The sequence below is a fragment of the Podarcis raffonei genome, chromosome 6, assembly GCF_027172205.1.
Source record: "Podarcis raffonei isolate rPodRaf1 chromosome 6, rPodRaf1.pri, whole genome shotgun sequence".
NCBI lineage: Eukaryota > Metazoa > Chordata > Lepidosauria > Squamata > Lacertidae > Podarcis > Podarcis raffonei.
Window position 1 is genome coordinate 24,393,239 of NC_070607.1, and position 23,191 is coordinate 24,416,429.

At 38.8% G+C, this 23,191-nt stretch overlaps 1 protein-coding gene across 4 annotated transcripts in view; it reads right to left on the reverse strand.

The window, feature by feature from the left end:
* Nucleotides 1–1,302: 1,302 nt before the first annotated feature.
* ARHGAP29 (Rho GTPase activating protein 29) overlaps nt 1,303–23,191 on the reverse strand; it is a 109,896-nt gene continuing 88,007 nt past the window's right edge. For 3 of the 4 annotated variants that reach the window (XM_053391682.1, XM_053391681.1, XM_053391684.1), the window contains 19 exons: nt 20,658–20,724; nt 20,071–20,208; nt 19,742–19,806; nt 19,221–19,331; nt 19,034–19,114; nt 18,300–18,485; nt 17,954–18,091; nt 15,494–15,684; nt 13,582–13,745; nt 13,082–13,210; nt 10,949–11,047; nt 9,858–10,021; nt 8,914–9,102; nt 8,680–8,817; nt 6,962–7,194; nt 6,309–6,621; nt 6,107–6,215; nt 5,540–5,650; nt 1,303–3,281 (listed from right to left, as the gene is read on the reverse strand). In XM_053391682.1, the coding sequence (XP_053247657.1) occupies nt 2,392–3,281; nt 5,540–5,650; nt 6,107–6,215; nt 6,309–6,621; nt 6,962–7,194; nt 8,680–8,817; nt 8,914–9,102; nt 9,858–10,021; nt 10,949–11,047; nt 13,082–13,210; nt 13,582–13,745; nt 15,494–15,684; nt 17,954–18,091; nt 18,300–18,485; nt 19,034–19,114; nt 19,221–19,331; nt 19,742–19,806; nt 20,071–20,208; nt 20,658–20,724 (3,516 nt within the window). In that variant the 3' untranslated portion in view covers nt 1,303–2,391. The remainder of the gene's footprint in view (nt 3,282–5,539; nt 5,651–6,106; nt 6,216–6,308; nt 6,622–6,961; nt 7,195–8,679; nt 8,818–8,913; nt 9,103–9,857; nt 10,022–10,948; nt 11,048–13,081; nt 13,211–13,581; nt 13,746–15,493; nt 15,685–17,953; nt 18,092–18,299; nt 18,486–19,033; nt 19,115–19,220; nt 19,332–19,741; nt 19,807–20,070; nt 20,209–20,657; nt 20,725–23,191) is intronic. The other variant, XM_053391683.1, reaches the window with a different exon arrangement.

Consider the following 23,191-nt stretch of genomic DNA (forward strand, 5'->3'; position numbering starts at 1 on the left):
TCAATCTCTATCGGGTCCTGTGTGCCTTATGGTATTCACATTCTCTGCTGTTTCAGGTGTTTTGCATATTCAGAGGGCCTTTTTAAATCTTAGTTTGTGAAAACAGATGGCAAATATTCAGTGTAATTCCTCTGTGAAGCCGTGGTGCCACCCTCTTACTAAAAAAGCTCCTGGGAGAGGGCTATTACCACAGGGTAAATTAAGTTGCAAATGCACAGCTTGAGAATGCTTTTACATCTATAATTAATTTTGGATGTGTCCAGGTGGTATCAGTAGTTCAGAATGCATTTCATCAACTTACCTTGGTGTTCCACCTATACCCCTTCCTTGACCAATATGGTCTGGCTAGTTATGCATATTCTTAACATAGTCTAGGCTAGACTATGTTGAGATGCATGATTATTTATTTGTAAAGGATCCACAAGCTTCAACCCATATGAAAAGTGGCACATAGTAGAAAGAGTTTTTCAACAGCAACACCCAAATTATTGACACTTCACAGACATTACCACCCAATATCCTTATCATTCAGGCAGTCCTTCTGTTTTCAGATGGCTTTTAGAAGGTATTTGCATTTTATCTCCTGCTTTTTATTGTTTTGTATTTTTATGTTCCAAGCCACATTGGAACTATTTTGCAAATGGCGGAACACAAATAACTCCAATAAAATAACTCATGGAAGCCACATCCTGCTTGGTCACTACCTTCTGCCTACTTCAGAAGTGATAAGCAGTTTAGGGCTAAAGCGGGACAATATGTATGGCCACATCTGTCTTGAGAGTACCGACTTCTTAAACGCAGGTATGCAGAAACAAATTATACCAAATGTATCAGCACAGAAGGAAACAACATACATGCTACAATGAACTACTGCAGCAATCTCCACAAGCATAATCAGGCCATTACATCATATCAATAACCCCTTTCCTCCAGAAGAATACTGTTTTTCATCAGTATGTCAGGAAAACCTGCAGCCTACCACAGACAGGCTGTTTACCAGCATCATAAATGATGCTCTCCCTCTGGCCATACTGAAGACTTGATGGTTGGGAGGGCCCCCAGAGGCTGGATAAAATCTTGTTGAGCTTCTCTCCAGCCTATGGGTTGGGGGTTCCCCAGCCCTGAAATAAAGGTTTTATACACCATTAATTTAGTACTGACATCCACCCCTTTTCATTTTGAAATATCTGTCTAAAAGCAGATTTGTTAAAAGAAAGTTACCCCCACCATTTACTGTTGTCTTTTAAGATTTACTCATAAGATTACCAGCATTTTAATGTGCAACAGAAATACAAACCCATCTGTACAGAATAACTTTAAAGAAACTTGAGTGTATATATTGATACACGGTATATTATATTAACATGTAAATGGCTCTATATACAGTAAGATGAAGCATAATAGAATACATGGAGTCAGTGAAACATTAACATGTTAATGTATATTTTTTAAAGCAACAGTGTACATATAAAAACAATTTTTAATACAGAGTGAAAAACCATTCAATGCACTTACTAAATGCTGGCTTTTTGGTTATTTTTATCTATTTCACTAAATCTCAGACCTATATTCTTCATCTATACCAAGCAATAAAAGGAGCTTTCTACAGTAAGGGGGAAATGATAGCTTATTAGTAACAAGGAACTTCCACATTATTTTCAACTGAAAGGCAATAAGCCAGTTAGGTTTTGTGCATTTAAACCACTTGGTAACTGGATGAGAACACTTTTTAAATATCTTTATAGTAAAGCTTAATAATGCATCTTTCCTGTACAAACAACTTTTAAGCAACAACATAGATAGTAAAAAAAAAAAAAATCAATTGGTATATAAAACTATATATGTATATTCACACACAATATACAAAGGCCATGCTGGCCAGTACATAATCTATTCAGGCGCATTTCATTGCACAGAGTCAGGGGGAGGGAACTGATTACAGACACTTAGAGCACTGCTTCAAGCTTTGGTTTATTCTTAAATTAAAGTAGCTGTATTTCATATACCCTGCAGTCTTGACAAACCATTTACTCCGAGAAAGTGGCTACTTTCATTGCTGCACCCATGCATAATAAATTGCCTTTCACAAGCAATAGTACAATTCCACACATGAAATTTGATTATAGGGCTTTTGAATGTGCCTCCTTATTAACTTTTTCTATATTTGGAATGCATTTAAATACTCTCCGAGAAAAATCTAATGAATGAAAAAAATAACTTCATGGTTCTTCACAGCTTTTTTTCTTTTCTTTTTTAAACACATCCCATATTTTAAAAAGTCTATACAGGCATATATAAAAATAATTCCAATATATGGCACGAAGATGAAATCCTCTACCAAAAAAAAAAAAAAAGAGTTCCCCATTGAAAGGTTGTATAGCAGTTGTTACCCTATACAAAGTGAGCTTCCCTGTGTTCTAGTTCTTGCATCCTCTTTGGCCTTAATCTCTGGTAGGTGGGCTTCAAGTCTGTAGGGGAAAGAGCTTCAGAAGTGGGTTTTTGTTGCTTTGCATGTTGGCCAGAGGAGCCCAAGGAGCCTTGGACAAGCCCAGGGTTCACAACTAGCTGTGGAGTCTCATCTCTGACGACTGCTGCACATGGTTTGGGTGCCAAGCTCTCATCGCTCTGTTTGGCCTTACTGATGGGTGGTGGCTTATAGAATGTCCCTGGTGGTGGTTGCAAAGTTCTCGGTGTTCTGAAAGCAGCAAGCATATTAGAGTCTGAGGAATGCCCTTCTGCTGTTGCCCTTGCAGCCCTGACAGGTACCGTATATGGCTTATTGGGAAGTATGGCATTTACTGAGTTGCTAGCAAGGTTGCTATGTGTAGTTAAGGCACTTGAGTTTACAGAGTCATGTGTTCGGTTCTCCTGGGGTATATTAGTCACAATCATTGCTGTCCTTGCAGTCATATCATACTGCTTATATTGCTTGTCCCAAGTTTTCTTCAGAGTCTGTGGGTCAAAGCAAGAAAGCCTACAGCCGGCATTTACAGCTGGAAGTGGCTGCGTCTCGGAAACTTCTTCAATTATAGGACTTCTGCCAATATTTTCTGTACTTAGACCTGCATTTCGTGAGTTTCTCTCATTTAAAACACAGGGAGGAAGCATTTGACCTAGAGGTAAACTCACAGGACGAACAACTGGCTTTGTCCTATGAGTGCGTAACTGAACTTTGGTTATTTGACGATTCGGTCTTAAAAGGTGACTGGCTTTAACACCATCTTCAACTTGAGGGGGAGATTGTTCATTATCTGGATCTGAAACTGCAGCCACAGCATTGCCTAAGGAAGAAAAACATTTATTTTGACTGTCAGTTTGCCAACAGAAAGCATTAACTTTGAATAACATTAGTCAGAAATCAAACTGGTCTCTAAATGCAACTAAGTATATTTTAGAAGATCACACCTCTCAGAGAACAAGCAGAGAACACCAATATTGCCATTATATTCAAGACCATATTAATTCCAGGCCATTTTAAAAGTTTCCTTTTAATTTCTTTTTGTTTTTAACTCTTTGTGATTTTATTGTTTGATTTTATGTTTCAATATTGTTGCAAATGGCTGTTATATATTTTTATGATACAGCGGTATTTAAATATTTTTATAAATAAAATAAAAAGTGCCAGACATACTGTTTCAAAGGATTTGACACCTGCAGGCCACAAAGAGACTTTTTATCTTCCTGCTGGCTGTTATTACTCCATAAGGCAGACTAAGGACTTGCATAGTCAGTTTAAGTAGAACAGTTTGCATTAAAGACTGCAGTACCCATCACCCAGATTTGTACCTGTATCCATACCTACAGTTTAGGATTATAGTACTATATAAGCCATGGAGGAAGCTTCCATTTAAAGAGTTCTGGATATGAATCAAAAAGAAATCTTAGTCCTATTTCTATCAACTTTTTTACAAGAACAACCCAATAGTTAGGATAAATCAGCCTGGGAGGAATCAAAGGTCTCTTCTGGGAAAGGAAGGAAGGAAGCCTTTTTACAGACCTCAGGAAAAAGCTAATACAAGACAAATATATCGGGCCAGCAAGTATAAATATACTGCTTTAAAAAGCTGCTTTGGATTTTTATCTCTCTCCATATTATTGTCTTTCAAACAGAGTGAAAAAAATGGTTGTTATCCCTCACTCACAAGATTATTTACATTAGGGGTATCATTACTATAATGCAAGAAAATTAGCATTTGATAAACGTCTATTTATGTAAAGTTATGAAGTGGGTGGGGAGTTTTCCTCCTTCTCTTCCGATATTAGAACCCAGGGACATCCAATGAAGCTGAATGTTAGAAGGAAAAAAAGGAAGTACTTCTTCACACAGTGCATACTTAAACAATGGAATTTCCTACCACAAGTAGGCTGCGAACTTGAATTGTTTCAAAAAGGGTTTTAGACAAATTCATGGGGGGGTGGAATAAGGCTGACAATGGCTACTAGGCATGTATGTCATAGCTAACCACGACCCCCAGTGTGTTTCTAAATACCATTTGAGGTATACTTATGAACACCAGTTGCTGGGAATCACAAGAAGAAGGAGTGCTATTGCACTCATGGCCTGCTTGCAGGCTTCCCATCAACATCTGGTCAACCACTTTGAGAAAAGAATGCTAGATTAGATGAGTCTTTGGTCTGAACCAACAGGTCTCTTACTATACTCTTACTCAGGGATTAGCAAACTTTTTCAGCAGGGGACCGGTCCACTGTCCCTCAGACCTTGGAGGGGCGGTGGACTATATTTTGGAAAAAAATATGAACAAATTCCTATGCCCCACAAATAACCCAGAGATGCGTTTTAAATAAAAGCACACATTCTACTCATGTAAAAACACGCTGATTCCCGGACCATCCGCGGGCCGGATTTAGAAGGTAGTTGGGCCACATCTGGCCCCCGGGTCTTAGTTTGCCTACCCATGCTCTTATTCATAGGCCTATATATGCCTTTGTCTTGCACAGTTCTTAATTACATACATTTTATCTACTTAAACAAAGCAAATTAGCTTTAGGTTTCTGTTATTTGAGGGAACTCAAGGCATTTTTTCACTGAAAAACAGTTTCCTGTTATGTTTCAACTGTCAATTATGATTAATGTTGTCTAAACGAATCAGGATATGGAAGCCAATTTTAACCCATGGCTTCATTTTCAGGCTTGCTTGCTGTTAGGATGTAATGGGAAGCTATGGCTAACAGCAGTTTCCTGTCTTGTTTCCCTTTTCTTGTAAAGGGTTGAGTAAAACAGCTGCATGTAGGCAGATGAAGCTCGTTCACATCTCCACTTATTGAACTGAGACCTGACTGTCCAAACATGGCCAATAACTCAAAAGCAGCATAACCACTCCTTGAAAAGGCTTCATAACAATGTGCTTTTTAAACATACGCAATGTGCTGAGACAGTAAGCTGTCAGCTAAGAATAGGCTTCTTTTCATTGCACCAACAGAAGTCATAATAACGAAAGGTTTATTTTGTACCTGAACATACAGGAACCTGAAGGATAGCAAGATAGCTGTATGAATACTTGCAATTCAGGAAACTGACCTGGATCTTTTGCTGGTGCAATGTGGTTTTCTAAAACTGAGACAGGAGAGGGTTCTGAAGCAGAATTCCTTCTGCCAAGACTCTGTTTAGTTCCAAGTTTGGAGTTCCATTCTAGGAAATATGAACACAGCCAGGAACATAAACAGTTAAATCTCAACAGGAAAGCCTAATGTGATAGTGACTATAAGCCCGATGCATTTTCAATCTGCTCTATGGATTCCATAGCAAATGTCAATACAGTGGTACCTCGGGTTAATTACTTAATTCGTTCCGGGGGTCTGTTCTTAACCTGAAACTGTTCTTAACCTGAAGCACCACTTTAGCTAATGGGGCCTCCCACTGCCGCTGTGCTGCCAGAGCATGATTTCTGTTCTCATCCTGAAGCAAAATTCTTAACCCGAGGTAATATTTCTGGGTTAGCGGAGTCTGTAACCTGAAACATATGTAACCTGAGGTACCACTGTACTTGTCCCTTTAATGAAGAATGACATGCAGTGAACACGTGAATAAAAGTTCTGCTTCATTTTTCTATCCATCTATTGTACTGTAGAAATGCAAAACACTAACCTGTCACTAATGCATCAGAATTCTGGTGGGTGTCTTTGCTGCCATCTGGTTCTTCAAATGATATACTAGCCTCTGAATCCTTCCTCTCATTTTGGACCAACTGGATGCTCTGTCAATAACAGCAATATTAAAAATTGGCTGAATACACTAGCACAAGTTCAATGCAGTAAATGAAAGTTATTGTTTCTCAGCAGACACTCACTTCTTTCACAGCAGCACAGGGCGACGTTTTTCGTTGCTGATATGGATCTCTATCTTCAGCTGTTAAAATACTTTTAGCGCAAGCAGCACTGTCTTCTAACCGAGGTGCAGGTGATAAAGGCTGCGGCGAAATATCAAAGATCTTCTCATAATAGGTAATGAGGAGCTCAACTACCCGGGCCTGATATGGATAGTCCACAAGTGAAGAGAGAGAAAGGGTAGCATCTGTCTGACGTGGCCTGATCAGAGTTGGGCCAAATATAATACCAAGGTTGCTGGCAGACATTTTATTTTCATCGGATTGCTCAGTAACCCTGCATAAAAGAACAAAACCCAGAGAGGCTTTTTGAACATTGGTACGAACCCAACATGGTACATTCACTACAAAACCAACACTACCCAAATCTCCACATTAATTTCACTATCATCATCATCATCATCATCATCATCATCCAATTAGTGTTAACAAGTTGAAAAAGAGAGAAGGAAATATTAAGCCTCATTAATATTAATATGTTCATACCACCAGCTAGGAACACAACAAAAATACTGCTTGCTACAAGAAATACACAGATCTTTATTGTTAACAAATAAACCCATGCTTAACGCATATTTCTGAATGTATATGTACAGGCTGAGTTGAAGTTCCCTTACCTGTACAGATGACCTAAAAGAAACTGGAGTGTGTTATAGTTTGGTGCAGGCAGCTGTTTCAGTAGATCTTTGATTTTAAGAATGATCCTATTCAGTTCAATACACACTGACTGTCTTTTTTTGGACCTGGGGCTCATCCGTTTCATATCCAGTTCTTCATTAATACTTTGGCTCTCCTTTGCAAGGCCAATGAATTCATTATAAAGCCGAAACAAAATCAAAGGTTCAGGGAGCTGAGGGAAAGAACGTCAGAAATTTCAGACTTCAATTTTAGCTCAAGTCAACTGTTTCCTTCCTATTACTTCCTGATGTCTAGTCTAGTTCCTTTTCTTTTTTGAGAGGCTTCTGGGCTTTAGTTTTACTGATGTCACTTAGTCTCTGTGTAAGTAAGATACTGCAAGCAAATGAGGTGGTATTTATTGATAAAGTAAGAAATCCAAATTATTAACAGAAATGTTAGATTTTTAAATTGTTCACTAATAGTATATATTTTAAAAAGACGAATACAGCAACAAGAGTCCCATAGGTAGTGACACTAGTCTGTCCTTTTACAACATCAAAGAGACTGGCAAGTCTCCTCTTCTGTATACCTACCAGACATCCACAGATAGGGTATAGAGAACAGATAGAAACCAGTCTTTTTCAGTACACTTGCTGCTAAATTTAAACTACCCCATCAAACCAAACCCTTGTAATTGATTCAAGAATATAAAATACCCTTTTCATATTGAGTATGGGCAAACAGCATTCTCACTTGACCTTCAGCAAAGTTAGGTATCGCCTGTGGCCCATGCAAAATGTCAAAACAGCTTCACTGGCAAAAAGGCAAGTGCTTTCAGCCTATTACAACTTGCTTCTCAAGGAACATTTTCTGAAGGATTAGAATGCTTCTTGGGTGGCGGAATCAACCTGCTTCAACATCTCAGCTTGTTAAATAATCTCCCCAAAATCCACAGCCAGTCAAATTTGTTGCCTGATTTTAGTGATGTTGGCTTTAGTGGCACAACAAATGCAATTTAAGACAAGTGTTTTCTCATAGTGGCCCAAAATATCTTAATTACAAGTTTCCAACAGATGTCTAGGATCAAGTCACACAAAAATCAGCTTCGCAAGCAGACCTCAACAAATTTCCACTATATTTTTAGTAATACAGGAAAAAAAGGAAGTATCCACATTTATTCTGGCATTCAAGGTTCTCATTTATTTTGTTTTCAAATATTATTTGTATTCTGCTTCTAGGTGGGAGTTCTGGAAGTCTCCCATTAAAACAAATGGTTAAAGTACACTCCTGCTATGCTGTGCAGCACCTGACACCATAAGTGGAACTTTCAGGTTTTACTTAAAAAGAAGCTACAAAAATACAGCTTAGTTTTTTTAAAAAAACTGAAGCTAATTTGCAACCTAGCATTAATACAAACTATTAAAAATCTAACATTTATATGGTTACTACGTCAGAATTAGGACCCAGCACTATGTCTCCCCATAAGCTAGTAGGGAGCAATTTCATTGGCTCAGAGACAAAAAAAACATTTTAGGAGTATTACTTGCCCCTTTTCCCTATCCACTGGGTGTAAGTAACAAGTAAGCAGCAGCTTCAAAGATGAATCCTCCCACAAAGTGTTTCAAAATTCAGACATATGAAAGACTAAAAAACAGCAAGCCTCCCATTTATACTTAATTTGCTAGTCAGATGAAACAAGAGAATTATGCATATTTACCTGGCGAAGATATAATTTAAGAACATTACTTATGTCATGTGCATAGAGTTCAGATAATTCCACCAAGTCCTTTCCATTTTCAAAAGCTTGACAAAGCTTTTCAACTCTTGATTTGGCTCCATTCACACGATATATACCCTTTTATATAAGAAAAAGTTGTAAGTACTTGCAAAACCAAAATGTAAGCTATTTTAAAGACAGGGGTGTTGATTCATCTATTCACTGAATATTTACCTTTACATTTAGGGCTCGGCTTTCAATTTCAGAAGTGCACTTTTTTATGATGAAGGGGATGCCATCTGGGGAATTTTTAGCAGCTTGCGTAAACTCAACTCCAAATAGATGAAGTCTTCCATGGAGTTTCTTGTGCCCACACTGAATAGCTAAAGTCTCCAAGCACTTCTTGTGACAGGCAAGTGAACACTAGAGGAAATGTAACAGAAATGAAGGTCCTTTCAAACCCTGTTCATAATGATAGCAGAGCAATAGCATCTTCTCCTAAAACTTAAAAGGGGAAATAATTTTTAGATCGGCTGAGTCCAATAGGCTCTTAAAAGTGGGGCCGATCCAAAATACAAGCATTGACCTCTCTGCCAAAGCTTCGTTAATCACGACAATAAGGAGAGGGCTCAGTTTTGCTCATGCAGCCTTAATCAACCAAGATGGGCAAGGGCCAAATGGTGAACTAGTTTCCAGTTGACTTATGTATAAACTTAACAGGCATTTGTGTTGTACTTGACATTTTTTCTTCACATAGTGCTTATCTCTACACAGGAAAACATGTCACTACTTCAATCCACTTGGCAACCCCCAAAGTTGCATTTTTTAAAAATCACAAGAACCTATAATGGACTTCCCATTTAACATGTAGTTTGGGTCTTAGTCTCAATGAGCTCCAGGTTGAAGCCCGGATAACCTAGCAGAGTTTTTTTTTGGGGGGGGGCTTTGAGCCATTCAATTGGTCAAGAGTGAAGAGGGGAGCAGCAACTTGGGAGTTCATCTAAGGCGCAAAATGCCCTGACACCAGCACTGGCTGCTTCCAATCAGTTACCTCACATCTTCAGAGCACCTCATAGTGAAAGAAGCCCTTTAACCTACAGAGAGCAAAATTTTCACATGATCTGACTGCAGCAGCACAGGCTCCCCCAAGGAAGCCAAACAACGCTTGAATTTCTTACCTCTTCACACTCTGCTCCATGAAATACCACCAGACTATCACATTCTCTGCATTTAGATGGAGCCCTCAGCTTCCGCAGTTTGTGGGTTTGTGCTGCCTTAGATAGAATCGTGTTTCGAAAAGGTCCAGGTGAACTGGTCATTTCAGATGCTAGATCATTCAAACCTTAGAACACAAATTCTGTTATTAGCTCTTTAATGTACTGGGGGGGGGGAATGGCATAACAGAAAAACAAGTTCTTTATAAACTGAAATATGTTTATTGGTTACATAAAACAACACCCAGGAGTCACTATTGTAAGAATATACAATACTGTAATGGCTTGCCTGTGGGCCATTTTGACAGGTGAGTGTGGCCTCCATCTGTCACTCCTTTGCAAGCAGTGACAGCAGTGAAATGGTTGTTGACTGTACAGCACTAGCTCTGACTTGTATATTTAAAAAATTGTACCAAGGGAAATAAAAAAGACATCTTTTGTGTGGGTACACACACACACACACACACACACACACACACACACACTTTTCTACCTCCTAATATATTTGCATGTTTCCATTCAGATACTCTGAAATGAGGCCTTAACACGAGACCATAATCCTGAGCAAGCATGTAGAAGATTGCAGCCTTAGAAGGGTTGAGGAACAATTTGAATCATTTAATAATTATATGGAATAGCTCCCAATCTTGTACTTCTGTTTTTTGGGGAAAAATAACCTTTGTCCAGTCATGCATTTCTACAAGCTCAAACATATGGTGGGCTTTGAAGTTTCCTGCCAATGCATCATGCAAGCCAGAAGAGAAGCTGCTTACTACTTTCCACTCTACTATCAAGCAGGCATTTAGCAGAAACATTGGCATTATAACTAAGCAGTTAAGCCTAAATTTTTCTAAACTGGAGAAAAGAGTTCCAGTTCTTAGTGTATGTTAAGCTGAGAGGATACGCTAATCTACTTCTTTGATCCGACGAGGCAAACATTCCAATTATCTCTGGTTCCCTACTCTCTTCTAACAAAACTCAGGGAAGGGCATCCAAATATGATTAATACCATGAAGCCTACTTCCAGCAAATTATTAATTATGAAGATACATTACCAGAGTCTGAAGGTGAAGGTGGTTCTCTTTCATCAAGATCATCCGCAGATGACATGGTACCAGTAGATGGTGTCCGAGGAAGCCTTCTTTTAAAATCCCCTATGAAAGAGGCAAGGCTTTTTTCAGACTTTAAAAGAAGCTGCCTATTTAATTCTATCTATCTATTTATTTATTTTAAAACTATATACTGCTTGAATGTCAGAAAACCTCTAAGTAGTTTACAAAATATATGAAATAAAACATTGAAATTCTTTACAAAAGCAGTTAAAAACAACTATATAAAGGCATTCAAAAGATTATTATAATTCTACTAGGCCATAAACACCAGGGGGCTAAAAAATCCCACTATCTCAGTGCTACTCTCTGGACTCTGTCTCATAGGTAGGACAGAAACCACTGTATCACAGTGCCCCCTATTCCTATGGTAAGTGGTATCAAAAGCCACAGAAAGATCAAGAAGCAAGAGAAAGGGCAAACTCTCCTTGTCCAGCTCTCTGTAAGGTCATCTGTTAGGGAAATTCAGTCCTATGACCAGGTCTGAACCCAGATTGAAACAAATCTAAACTATATGTCATCCAAGAATGCTAGGTGATACCCTACCACAACTCTCTCCACTATTCCCCATCCCCAAAGGGGGTATTTGCAGCTGGTTGATAGTTATTCTAGTCCAAGAGGTCCAGGGCTGGTTTCTATAGGAGAAGCCACATCCGCAATTCATTCAAGGCAGAAAGTATGACCTCCTGCAACTCCATCTCCTATATTTAATAAGCCAGGTGGGACAGGGGTCAAGAGGGCATGTGGTTGGGTGTGTGACCATCAGCACCTTGTCCACATCAGCTGCCTGCATAACCTGAAACTGATCCCACAACATATCACTGATCTTGGCATTGGGTACTTCATCCGGAACTGCGACAAATGAAGAGTCAAGTTCACTCGAAAGTCATGTGACTTTATCCTCAAAGGGTGTAGTCAGTTGGTCACAGAAGACCCACAATAGGAGTCAGTAACTTTCAGACAGTTCACAATAAAACTGTCAACCAGCTACTAGAGGAGGTAACGCAAGCTACAAAATTAACATTCTTCACAATCTGCATTGCCACATAGTAGGCATGATTATGAGCACTAGCCAGTGTTCAGTTGGATTCAGAATGAGACTTGCCCCACTTGCACTTTAGTCTTCACGTGATTTTCCATAGCCCAAAGCTCCTCAGAATACCAAAGATTCTTCCAGAGCATTCAGGAACTCCTCAGGTTACATCAGCCTCTGAGGGTGGGCCATCCGAACGAGCCCTCCACCCTTACAGGGAGGGAAACTGTCACCACTAGTTCGAACTTTACCAGATAATGGTTCAGCTATGACAAGGTTACACACACACATACCACCCAATCTATGGTCCATCCCTTATATCACTTGGCGGTAAAAACAACTTCAAGGTTGTGCCCTGCGTAATGTGCTGGACTGATGACCAGTTGACACAGCCCCATGGCTGTCACCAAGACCATGAAGGCCCAAGCTGGCCCAACTGCAGTCTCTGTGGATATTGATGTCACCCAAGTCTATTGTCCTTGGGTCCTCCAACGCCACACCAGAGACCATCACAGCCAACTCAGAGATGCTGCTGGGTAACAGGGTAATTAATAAATTAGAAGCACCCCCAGTCCATTTCTCTAACCCCAAACCAATGCAGACTCTCTAAGTCCATCCCAAGAAAATGAAGCTTTCTGGGAAAAGAGATGGTGCTTCTATGGATAATAGCAACGCCACCACTTGACCCCCACAGTCAAGCCTGGTGCTGTATTGACTACCAAGATAGGCACAGCTAAGTCAGGTCAGGGCCACCCAGCTTACCCATCCCAGTTTTGGTTATGCACACTAGGTCAGCCCCTTCATTCATGATAAAATGTGGCTACACATGATCAGCGTGGACTGGCCTGGCCTTCAACAACAGCACTACTAGATCAGAGTGGGGCAACCAAAATGGAGGACAGGGGCCAAACATCTAGCCTCTGCCCCAGATGGTAGTCTTGTCAGTCCACTCCAGTTATGCCTTCCCCTGCCCACTGCCACTGAAACTGAAAATTTCATCCAATAGATACTATTTATTAGTGTTTGAAAATTAACATTCTCTGTACCTGGGCTTGCAGATGGAGAGTCTACAGACCGTGATTCACTGCTTCCTCCCGCACTTTCAGAATCACTGCACATTCCTCCACTCTGGTTACCAACTGACCAGGATCTGAATGGTGGGGGGCCACGCACAGCTGTAAGAAAAGAAAAAGAATGAACTCAAATGGTAAAATAAAATATTAAAGTCAACCTTGTACTATTAAATTATAAGCATTTCAACAATTTTCTACTTTTGCTGCTTGGTTTGTGCTGGAAGCAGAACAAACTTATTCAGCTTCTAGTCATATTTTATCCGGTTTGCCAAAATAAGTACTGTTAAAATAAAAAATCAGTGAAAAATAAAACAAAACAGAAAGCAAAACCCCAATAACCTAAAAAGTTTTAATTGAATTATGATCTTTTGTTTATTACAATAATCATCTGAGTACTGGCAATGGGTTACTGTAGTGACCTTTAAAGGAAGACTACTTTACCATGAAGATTTAGAAACCTACTAAAATATTACCAGAGATATCTGTGGTGCTTGATGATCTTTTTTCTCCAATCTTTTGAGATCGATGACAGCTTGGACTTGTGATGTCTTCTAGTAACCGAGCGGGAAAATCTCCTGAGCACTGGGATAAATTTCCTTGTGATGCATGGACATTGTTTGATCGTTTACTGAAAACCCTGGGGAGAGGAAAACACATTTTTATTTTTGGAAATATCCACCCCCTAGCAGGCTCCAAGGCTCTTTGCCTGCCCCCATCTCCTGAATCGTTCCCACAGGACAGTAGATAGTAGATAGAGGGGACAGGTTAGTCCAACTAGAGCATGTCCTGAGTTGGATTTTGTGCTTTTTTGCCTTGTTTTGAAATGAAGTGAGTGTATGTGTTTGAACAAAGAACAAGGGCATATAATATTTATTAGTTAGTTGTGGGACTCTCTGTGGTAGGATGAAATTTGTTTCACCCAGTATTTTATTTTCAAATGTAAGCTTTTGGTGCTTACAGCATTTATCCATCAGCAGAGTAGATTGATTCCGTTTGCAGTTGAGGTGTAAGGCATACCAATACTGCACGGGACTTTTGTAATTAAGTTGTCAAATGCAACTTCCACTGCCTTCTTATATTTGCACCCTAATTTTAGATAATAATAAAAAAATCCACAACATCCAAATACAGAAAGAGCTTATTAGTCATGTTCAGCAGCAGGAAGTCTATGCTTAATCAGCTTTTCTCCTCTCAGCACAACAGAAGCTGCCCATGTCTCCCTAAGTAATAGCCTTAACAACTTAGTTATCTATCATAATAGTAATTTATCACGAGAGAGCTCAAAACAAAAGACTAAAATAGGTGCTCTCTTTGGATGACTTAGTTGAAGTGCATGTGAAAGCCCCTTTTATCTCTGGAAAAGTTGGAACATAGATTTAAAACAAATTAATGACAGGCAGGAAGTCTACAGACAAGTATCCCAAGACTAACTTTTAATTTCTTGGCTATTATTACCTCAAGCTTTAAGTTAAGAACTTTTGAAAGAGTTACATTTTCTTATATTCAGCTTTTTTGAAATGGAAAACATAAAATGAGAATTTAATCAAGTTCCAAAGCTGACTTAATACTGATATTAAATGTTGCAAAACAAGTTTTTATAAATAAAACATTTCCAGGCTTTTTATGAATGTCTTGCAGAAGTTAAGAGGTATAAGAGCCCAGAGGCCTAACTTCGAATACTGCTTCCATCATTCTACCCTCTTATTTCCAATACTCAGACAGGGAACGTTGCTTATATAATCTAAATGGCACCACCCATGCTCAAAAGAGGAGGTTATCAGCAGACTTCTGGAAACCCCGAGGTTTAATGTACAATATTTTTAAAGACAAAGTAGCCTTTAGGGGTGAACCACCAAAACATCTCAATGAGGACTGAGCATCTTCAACAGCCATAGAATGCTGACTTTCTGGTGGGAGGAGGATGACTGGAAAATGGGGAGAGAGGATGTAACAGAATGCAGTATCCTGACCAGGAATTTTTCATGCTGCAGTATTTTTTGTTGCAAGTCCCACTTGTCCCAAATTCTCGTGCTCAGCAACAAGAATAGACATAGTGATAAGCATCAACTGTTGCCGCAAATGGCTGGACAACGAACTTAAGTGAGAGCCAAGAATTTGTGCAAGCTGAGGTACCTTCTCCATATCTTTCTTTTTTTGGCTAAATGGAAAAAAAAATCCTCAGCAAAAAACAACAACAAATACTAAACTCTGCTCTACACTATGAAAAGTCACCTGTCTTTTAGAACCCATTTCCATTCATTTTTCAACAATGCCTGACTTATTAAAGTAACAAGTTCTTTCTCTCTTTTATTTTCTATCTACATTCCTCTAGCATTTTGTTCACATTTGCTGCCAAGTAAGCGAAGATGGTATCTGAGCTCTCACCCTCCAACCTGGGAGCTCTGAGTTTCAAAGGAACCCGATTCAATGGGAACATCATCTTTTGGCAAATTCTTCACAAACTCTGAGAACTTCTGTCCTGGGTCATAAAGCTTGGCACTCTCACAGAGGGACTGACAGTTAACTGGTAGAGACACAACCTGGGCATGCTGCATCTGGAACAGGTTAACTGTTGCCTGGGTGGAACAAAAAGATATTTGAAATAGAGTTATTTCAAGAAACAAAGGTTTGAAATATTCCCCGCATCTCTTAAAACTTACAAAAATAGGTCACAAATGATTTTTTTCCAGGTATTAAAAAACAACAACTAGCCTGTATGTCACCTATCACAATTACAGCTTTCTGTCATAGTTTGCTCAACTTTTCTTAAACTTCTCCATTTCCTTTCTGTCAGTATACTTAGGTTTCAAGAAAGCATGTGGATGCAAGATGTATTTATAGTTAAACCAATCTCTGTTTTGTGAGACTGATGGATAGAAGTCAGTGAAAGTGTGAATTTTGATTGCCTGTAGTGGTACTGGGTAATTCTGCTTACACAACAGGTTGTTCCCACCAAAGCTTGCTTAAGCCCCCTAAATGCCTGAAAAAACCCTTCCCAGGGTTTGGGAGACCCTCTAGCATAGCATGGGATGTAGGCACAGGGAGCTGTAATGCGAAGAAGAACTGGTAGAACTCATAGAAGCCACCTTGCACAAGTGAAACTGCATTTCACTCATGAAAGAATTGGTTTAGATAGAAACCAATGTTTTTTGGAAACTTTACTTAATCAGCAAGACCAAAAAAAGAAAGAAAACTATAAAATGTTGAAAAACCAAGTCTCTCGGTATTCAGAAATCTGAAGAGAGAATATAAACAAATTGCAGTGTTTGTAGTTGGTACACAGCAGTCTGACTAGAAGCCTCAAGCTTCCATATTTAGAAATGTGATATGGACCAGCCTCTCATCCAAGATGCTGCTTAGGTTGCCCCCCCATTTATTATAAAGTTAAGGATAAATATGCAAGGCATAGCTGCAGAACAAATTTAATGCTAAAATTTAATGCCCTTCCATTTGGTATCATCCACATTTACAAAAAAAGCTGTGTCCTTCAATTCAACATAAGTTGATGCATGTCTTAACAGACAGAATGCATCATAGTACAGTTCATCCACTAAAGTTAAATAGCAAGTATGTATACAAAACAGATTTATCATCTAAGATTCTAGGCCTTTCTTCCCAAAGACAAATGGACACTTTATACTAATACACAACCTCATGAACTCTTCTGCTTTTCTTCCTTTTGTCTGCCTTCCATGAATGGCTTGCTATAATTAAGCTGTGGAAACTTATGTTATCTAGATAGATATTCCAATTTATGAAATAAATAACTTCATGGACAAACCATTCACAAACATCTTTTGCCACATGTTGTGTGAAGCTTGTCTAGTTTCATGAGATGTTTTGCAGCACTATTTAGCAATTCAGAGTGCTTGACATCATAGTACCAGGAAACCACTCAGTTCTGGATAGACTTCAAAAATGGGGTGCTAGGAACAATAGTATTCTATTTAATCTACTACAAACTATTATCAATCAATTCACAGAAGCTTCAAGTCAAAGGTAAGGCAGGCCAAAGCTGCAGCTCTATTTCCCCCCACTTGCCACTTTATGAGGTAAGGCTCTGAATGTTGGCTCACTGTTGTTTCAAGATAAAGGAACATGAAGAGATTCTCTACTTAGTACCAATGCACATAAAGAAAAACCAATGAATCTGGCATTTCTGATCTCCGACTCACAGTGGGAAAAGCAGAGAGCAGGGGGTGCACAAGACAAAGGGTTGCTGCAGCTCTTTCAGCACTGTGGAAAACCATTGTTCCCCATTACCTCTGAACTAGGCAAGTGGCTCTGTTTAGATAGTTCTCCAGACTACTTTTAAAAATTACTAATATACTGAATGAAACAATCATAGAGACACCATTAAGACAGTTCTGCAAACCACGGGTATGGAGGATGAGCAATGAGTCATGGACTTGCCTGTTTCCTCTCTCTGCATGGCTTTCCTATCAGTTTCCTGTTTAGCATTAACCATGATTTTGTCAGGGCATCTGAACTGGCATGCTATAATTGCCGAATCTTCCAAACCAGAATATGAAACCATGGTTTGAAGTGGGTTTCCAATCTTGGGTTGGAGACCAAACACTAAGCACAGCATTCTAATTCAAGCAGCTTGGCAAACTATGGTTTGTGCTAAAACAATAAATGTAGAAGAAGCATGGGTTGTTCATGATCTACTATTACACCACAGCTTATAGGCTGGCCCAAATAAAACCAATATGATTGCTTTAGTCAATATACCAGCAGTGTTGGCCATAATGCTTCAGAGATATATATCAAATCATTTTCACACATGATATTCCAACAATAATGATTTTCTTCTAGTCTAGAACACAAGGAACACATTCTTACAGCTTTAAGTGTGAGGTCACACTGATAAACAAGTTCCCGTAGCTGGGTTAAGACATCACTTTTGAAATTTTCTAGATCATTTCGTTTTTCTTCAACTTCAGCCATGCTGGCTTTGAAATGTTCATTGGCTTCTTCAGCCTACAACAAATTAAACATGTAAAGAATGAGTGATGGTGAAGAAATTTCCTATTAAAATACCTGAAGAAACCCTACCTTTAGCAGTCCACAATAAAAGCACTTTATAATTTCATAAGTACCAGCCAACATGTCCTATGAATCACATATTTCCAAGAACTAGTATTAACACTGCATTTCATTGCTAACATATCTAAAGAAGTTTTCTTACCTTTAGGAGAGCCTCCTCTTCAAGTTTTCGTTTTTTCTCAAGTTTACTAACATCTTTAATAATACCCCCATTGGAGGTCAGATGCTCCTCTTCAGCACGAACAGTTGATGATTTTGCCTTTTCATATTCATCTTGCCGCTGAAGATATAATAGCTTTGCTTTTTTAACGGTGGATTCCAGTTCCTGCTGCTCATTCCAAAAGAAAGCATCTCAATATTAGCAGTTTCCATGTTGTAGAATAGTGAAATGCGACACATTATATTCTAACTCAAAGCTTGTTAATCATCATCATCATCATCTTCCAGACATTGAGCTGTGGGAATGGTAGTATGGGAAAGCATAGGAACTGGTGGCCTTTATGCCATAAATGTGAAGAAAATTGTAACTAGTGGGTTTTTCTTTCTTTTTAAAAAATAAGTAAACTTTTTCAATGAATTACAGTAAGTAATGTATGCTGAATGCCTATATTGTATGCTCTGCAGGCAAGTTTGGAAGTTTAGAATTTCTATCTGAAACAAAGGGTGATGCCCCACATAGTATGAGTGAAGTCTTCTCATGCAATGGGGCTTCTCCTCCTGCACCTCCCTAAATCAGCTCCACAAGTTCCCCAAACCTACAAAGCAGATTTTGGGGAACACAGGGGGATGTTGGGGGAAGAAGATTTCCATTGTGCAAGCAGATGGACATCCCTGAATGCCCCCCCACCGCAATATATTATGTTCAAATATACCAACCATTTTCTTTTGTTCTCGTTGCCAAAGCTCCTTGATCTCCTTCCTTTGTTTATCCAGTTCGCTTTTCCTTCCAAGGAGTGGCTACATGAGAGAAATCCAATGACTGTGTAAGGAAATGTCAATGACTAAAATATATATGCCTGTGAGCTATGCATGTAAAAATGCTTTTAAATAGAATTGGTTTTACCTGAACAAATTTATTAGTTTGGAGAGCTGATGCCGTTTGTTGCCAGAGCTGACTGTTCTCTACATCATTTTGGAATGCATTTATGAATATTGATTGGAATGGCATGTAATCCTGTAAGCCAAAACATGTAAATTAGTAGAGTATCCTTCTAGGTGAAATTCTCCCACTGATTTAAGTGGAAAAAGTGCTTTATACAGATCTGTGACAAAATTTTTATATTACATCAATACCCTTACGTAAACCTTCATTCTATTAAGACAAAATGTTCAGTTAAAAAAAACCTAGTTCCAGAGTTGCACTTATAACAATGCATAAAATATTGTAAAACAAAAGAAAAAAGTTTGCTTAATTTTTCTTACTTTCAAGTAGCAAAAAAATAAGCCAAAAGAATATTCATCAGAATTTAAATAGAAAAAACTACAAATAAAGGAAACAGCAAAGAAGAATTCAATGGAGCTTCCATAATCAATAGAAAAGTGTGTGTATTATTAACAGTGCATTTTTATTAAGTGAACACTCACCTGAGGGCCAACAATAGCTTTAGTTGTTTCTGCCATTTTTGCCAGGCTTTTAGCACATTCCATTTCTGTAGGGAAGGAAGACCAGTTTCACGTAATGAGTGAGAGCAGTAAGAGCAAGCATAAACTTCTCTGTAGTCTTCATTTAACAGTACACAGACACTATTTTGCTACAAATATTTCAGTCACAGGAAACAGGCAACAGTTCCATTCATTTCAGTGAACAGCTACTAATTTAGAAATCACATTACTGACAGTCTGTAGCACAATCCTGACAACAGATTTAATTCCATCATGACAAAGCTCATTAGGTGCCAGAAAGAACCACTCACCCAAGTTAAGCTTTTTCTCTACCCATGCAACTATATCCTTCGTGTATTTTGACCATGCCTTAGCATAGGACAGAGCTGATTCAATTCCATTATCGTTCCTTAGGAGAACGCTATCAATCTCTTCAGCTCTAAGGTGCCCTGAAAATAAAATGTCAAATGCAAAAAAGTGAATTTTAGACATGACCACACAGCAACAGCACAGCTTGTATCAGCCAACTGTGGAGACTAAAGCAGCTCTGATCTTGAGATTCTCTTTAAATGCTAGTTGACACTAAATTGAACTGACAGGGCTTTTAGAACAAATTAAAGGGTCACAGAATTAAATCTTAACAAATCATATGGCCAACATAAAACTTTCTTCTGTAATGAACTAAACAGGAAAAAAATGTATAAATAGCTACAACTTCCAATAACACAAGAGGTTTTGTGATTTCAATGGGGCTAACTTCAGCTCTAAACTCACTTCTGTTAAATACCAATAGTTTCCCCCATAGTAAAAAAAGAAAAGAAAAGGTATTTTAAAATTTGATTATTTCTACATGTCTAAAAACATAACAGAGACCAAAATCACTGTATGTAATGCTTACCTGTCCCTTGTACGTCATCCTTTTCGTGCAGTGATCCCCCCGAATCCACAGAAAGATTTTCAAAAGACTAGCATTCAATAAAATGCAGCCTGTTAGCATCAGCTAAGCAAACAGATGATTAAACACTCAACATATACTAACTATGTGGCGTTATTCAATACTGACATAGCAAGAGAATGGAGTAGAATGCACTCCTGCCCAGTAACTCCATTCCCTTTTAAATCTACAATGGTTGAAAAAGGCAAGACAATTTAGGCACTGTAGTATAGAAAGCCTTTCAATGTGTCAAACATTTTCAAACAGCCTTTTAAAGCTTTGATGGAGCTGGTTACTTAACAAAATTAAGTTAACTATTCCCCCTGAAAAAAATGGCTAATTTATGAATGAACTTGATGCATAGTCAAAGCATGACCCCAAGTGTATTTTAAACTTTGCACAATATTCCTGAAAACTTATTTTCAGTTCAATAGCACAGTACCCTGTCCGTGCAAAGTGGATGGAAAGGAAGCATTGTTGCCATTTTTCTCCATCAGAAAGGAAAATGCCCAAATGTCCATTATGGTGTAAAAGCAAACAGAACCTCCCCCGCATCCAAAAATAATAAATAAATAAAATTGAAAAGGAAAATACAAAAAAGGTTATAAAACACCCATAGGTAACCTTACCAACATGCACTACCATTTAAAATTAGACTTTCTAGCTAGTCAGCCTCATATGAATCTGGACAATGATGACAGGCAAAGTCTATTAGGCATATGAAAAAGCTTTTAAAATGTCCAGAATATAAGGCGGGCACTGGGAATGGTGTTAACAGCGTTATTGTCACAAATATTCAACACGTGTTTGTTGCACATGTACAAACACATTTTACAAAGCATCCCAAGAGCAATAAATATAGGTACAAGTAAAAGTATTCTATTTTCCCAGGAAAAAATGTACTGCAATTTCTATGCTTGCACAACAGGTGCCAATTTTGGCAAAATGGTATGTGGACTGGGTGCAACGAATGAAGCGTGAACATGCATCAGTGGAAACAAAATCCGGTTTACATACAATGTGCCAATTACTTGCAAGTTAAGCATATTAGAAATGCTTAACTTCAATTACACACCCCTTTCAGACAATCAAGGAAGCTCTCAATGTGACAGAAGGTAAAAAGATTAGCTTCTCCTCTACCAACACACTGGAAAACTGGCTGGCGACAGGTGATATTTTCAGAGAGCTGAAGGTGATATGATGGAAGCATCGCTACACACTGTATTTTTAGCCCATTCTCTTTGGGGTGCTTCAGAAAGAGCCAACATAAAATTGCAAAATTTGTTTGATGAAGGATTGCAGTGGGACAAAAGAAATGAATGAGAGGCAATGCCTCCAATATTACCCTCAACTCTTTAAAAAGTAGCCTACTAGGAACATTATAAAGAAAAAAGATGGCTGCCTCATAAGCACATAAGGGTAGCCATCAAGGGCGGACTTCAGTAATCTTTCGTAATATGGTGCCCTGTTCAAGGCCAAAAATTGGAACCCCCAAATGGATCTTCTCAATTTTGCACTCCCTCGGCTCAGCACCCTGTGTGGCAGAACTGCCTGCACCACCCTATTAACACTTGTTTAGTAAGGTTTTCTGCCAATGACAGAGACCACATTGCTTATACCATTCCTCTAATGTTCCTTGAGACTTCCAGTTTTGCTTTGTCCCCCGTCCCCCCAAATCATTTGGCTTGCTACAACCAAGGTTTTCAAGCGATATCAATAGGACAATGCAATAAATGAGCAACATTTTAAATTAAGCCTAGTAAATTAGTTAACTCTGGTAACTAGTGCAAGTGGTACAACACAGGTGTAATATGCTTTAGCTACCTGGCCACCCATCAGTTGGGTAGCCATATTTTGTACCAGTCAAAGCTTCAGAACTATTGTTAAAGGCAGCCCCACATAGAGTGCATTATAATAGTCTAGCCTGGATGTCACTAGTGTGCATGGATAACTGAAGTAAGATCCATTCTCTCCAGACAGGGCCTCAGCTAGCGAGCTAAGCAAAAAGCTGGTAAAAAGCACTCCTGGCCACTGCTAGCACCTGAGCATCCCCAGTTAGCACCATCCATGTTCACTACCAAACTGCCAGCTCTTCAGGGGTCCACAACCCCACTTAGGACTAGTTGCATATCTCTATCTGGAGGAATCTGTTTCCCCAACCACAATATCTTCATCTTACCTGGATTAAGCATTGACTTAATTTACCAAGTATCATTAAAGCAGCTGAAGCACAAGCAGGGCTTGAAAGTTACTTTTTCATCTAATACAATTTGACACAGTAATTAATTTGCAGCTTCCTACTTTGGGTCTGCTTGGCCCAAGCACCTTAACTACTGTACTTTTGTGTAAAGAAACTCCAAAGAGAAGCTGCTATAAATTAGGCCTTATATATATATTTACATCTAGGAACTACTTATTAGTTCTTAGAAAACATCAGTTTTAGATGTTCATTAGCGTATTTCTACAACAACAACAACAACAAAACCATTTTAAACTGA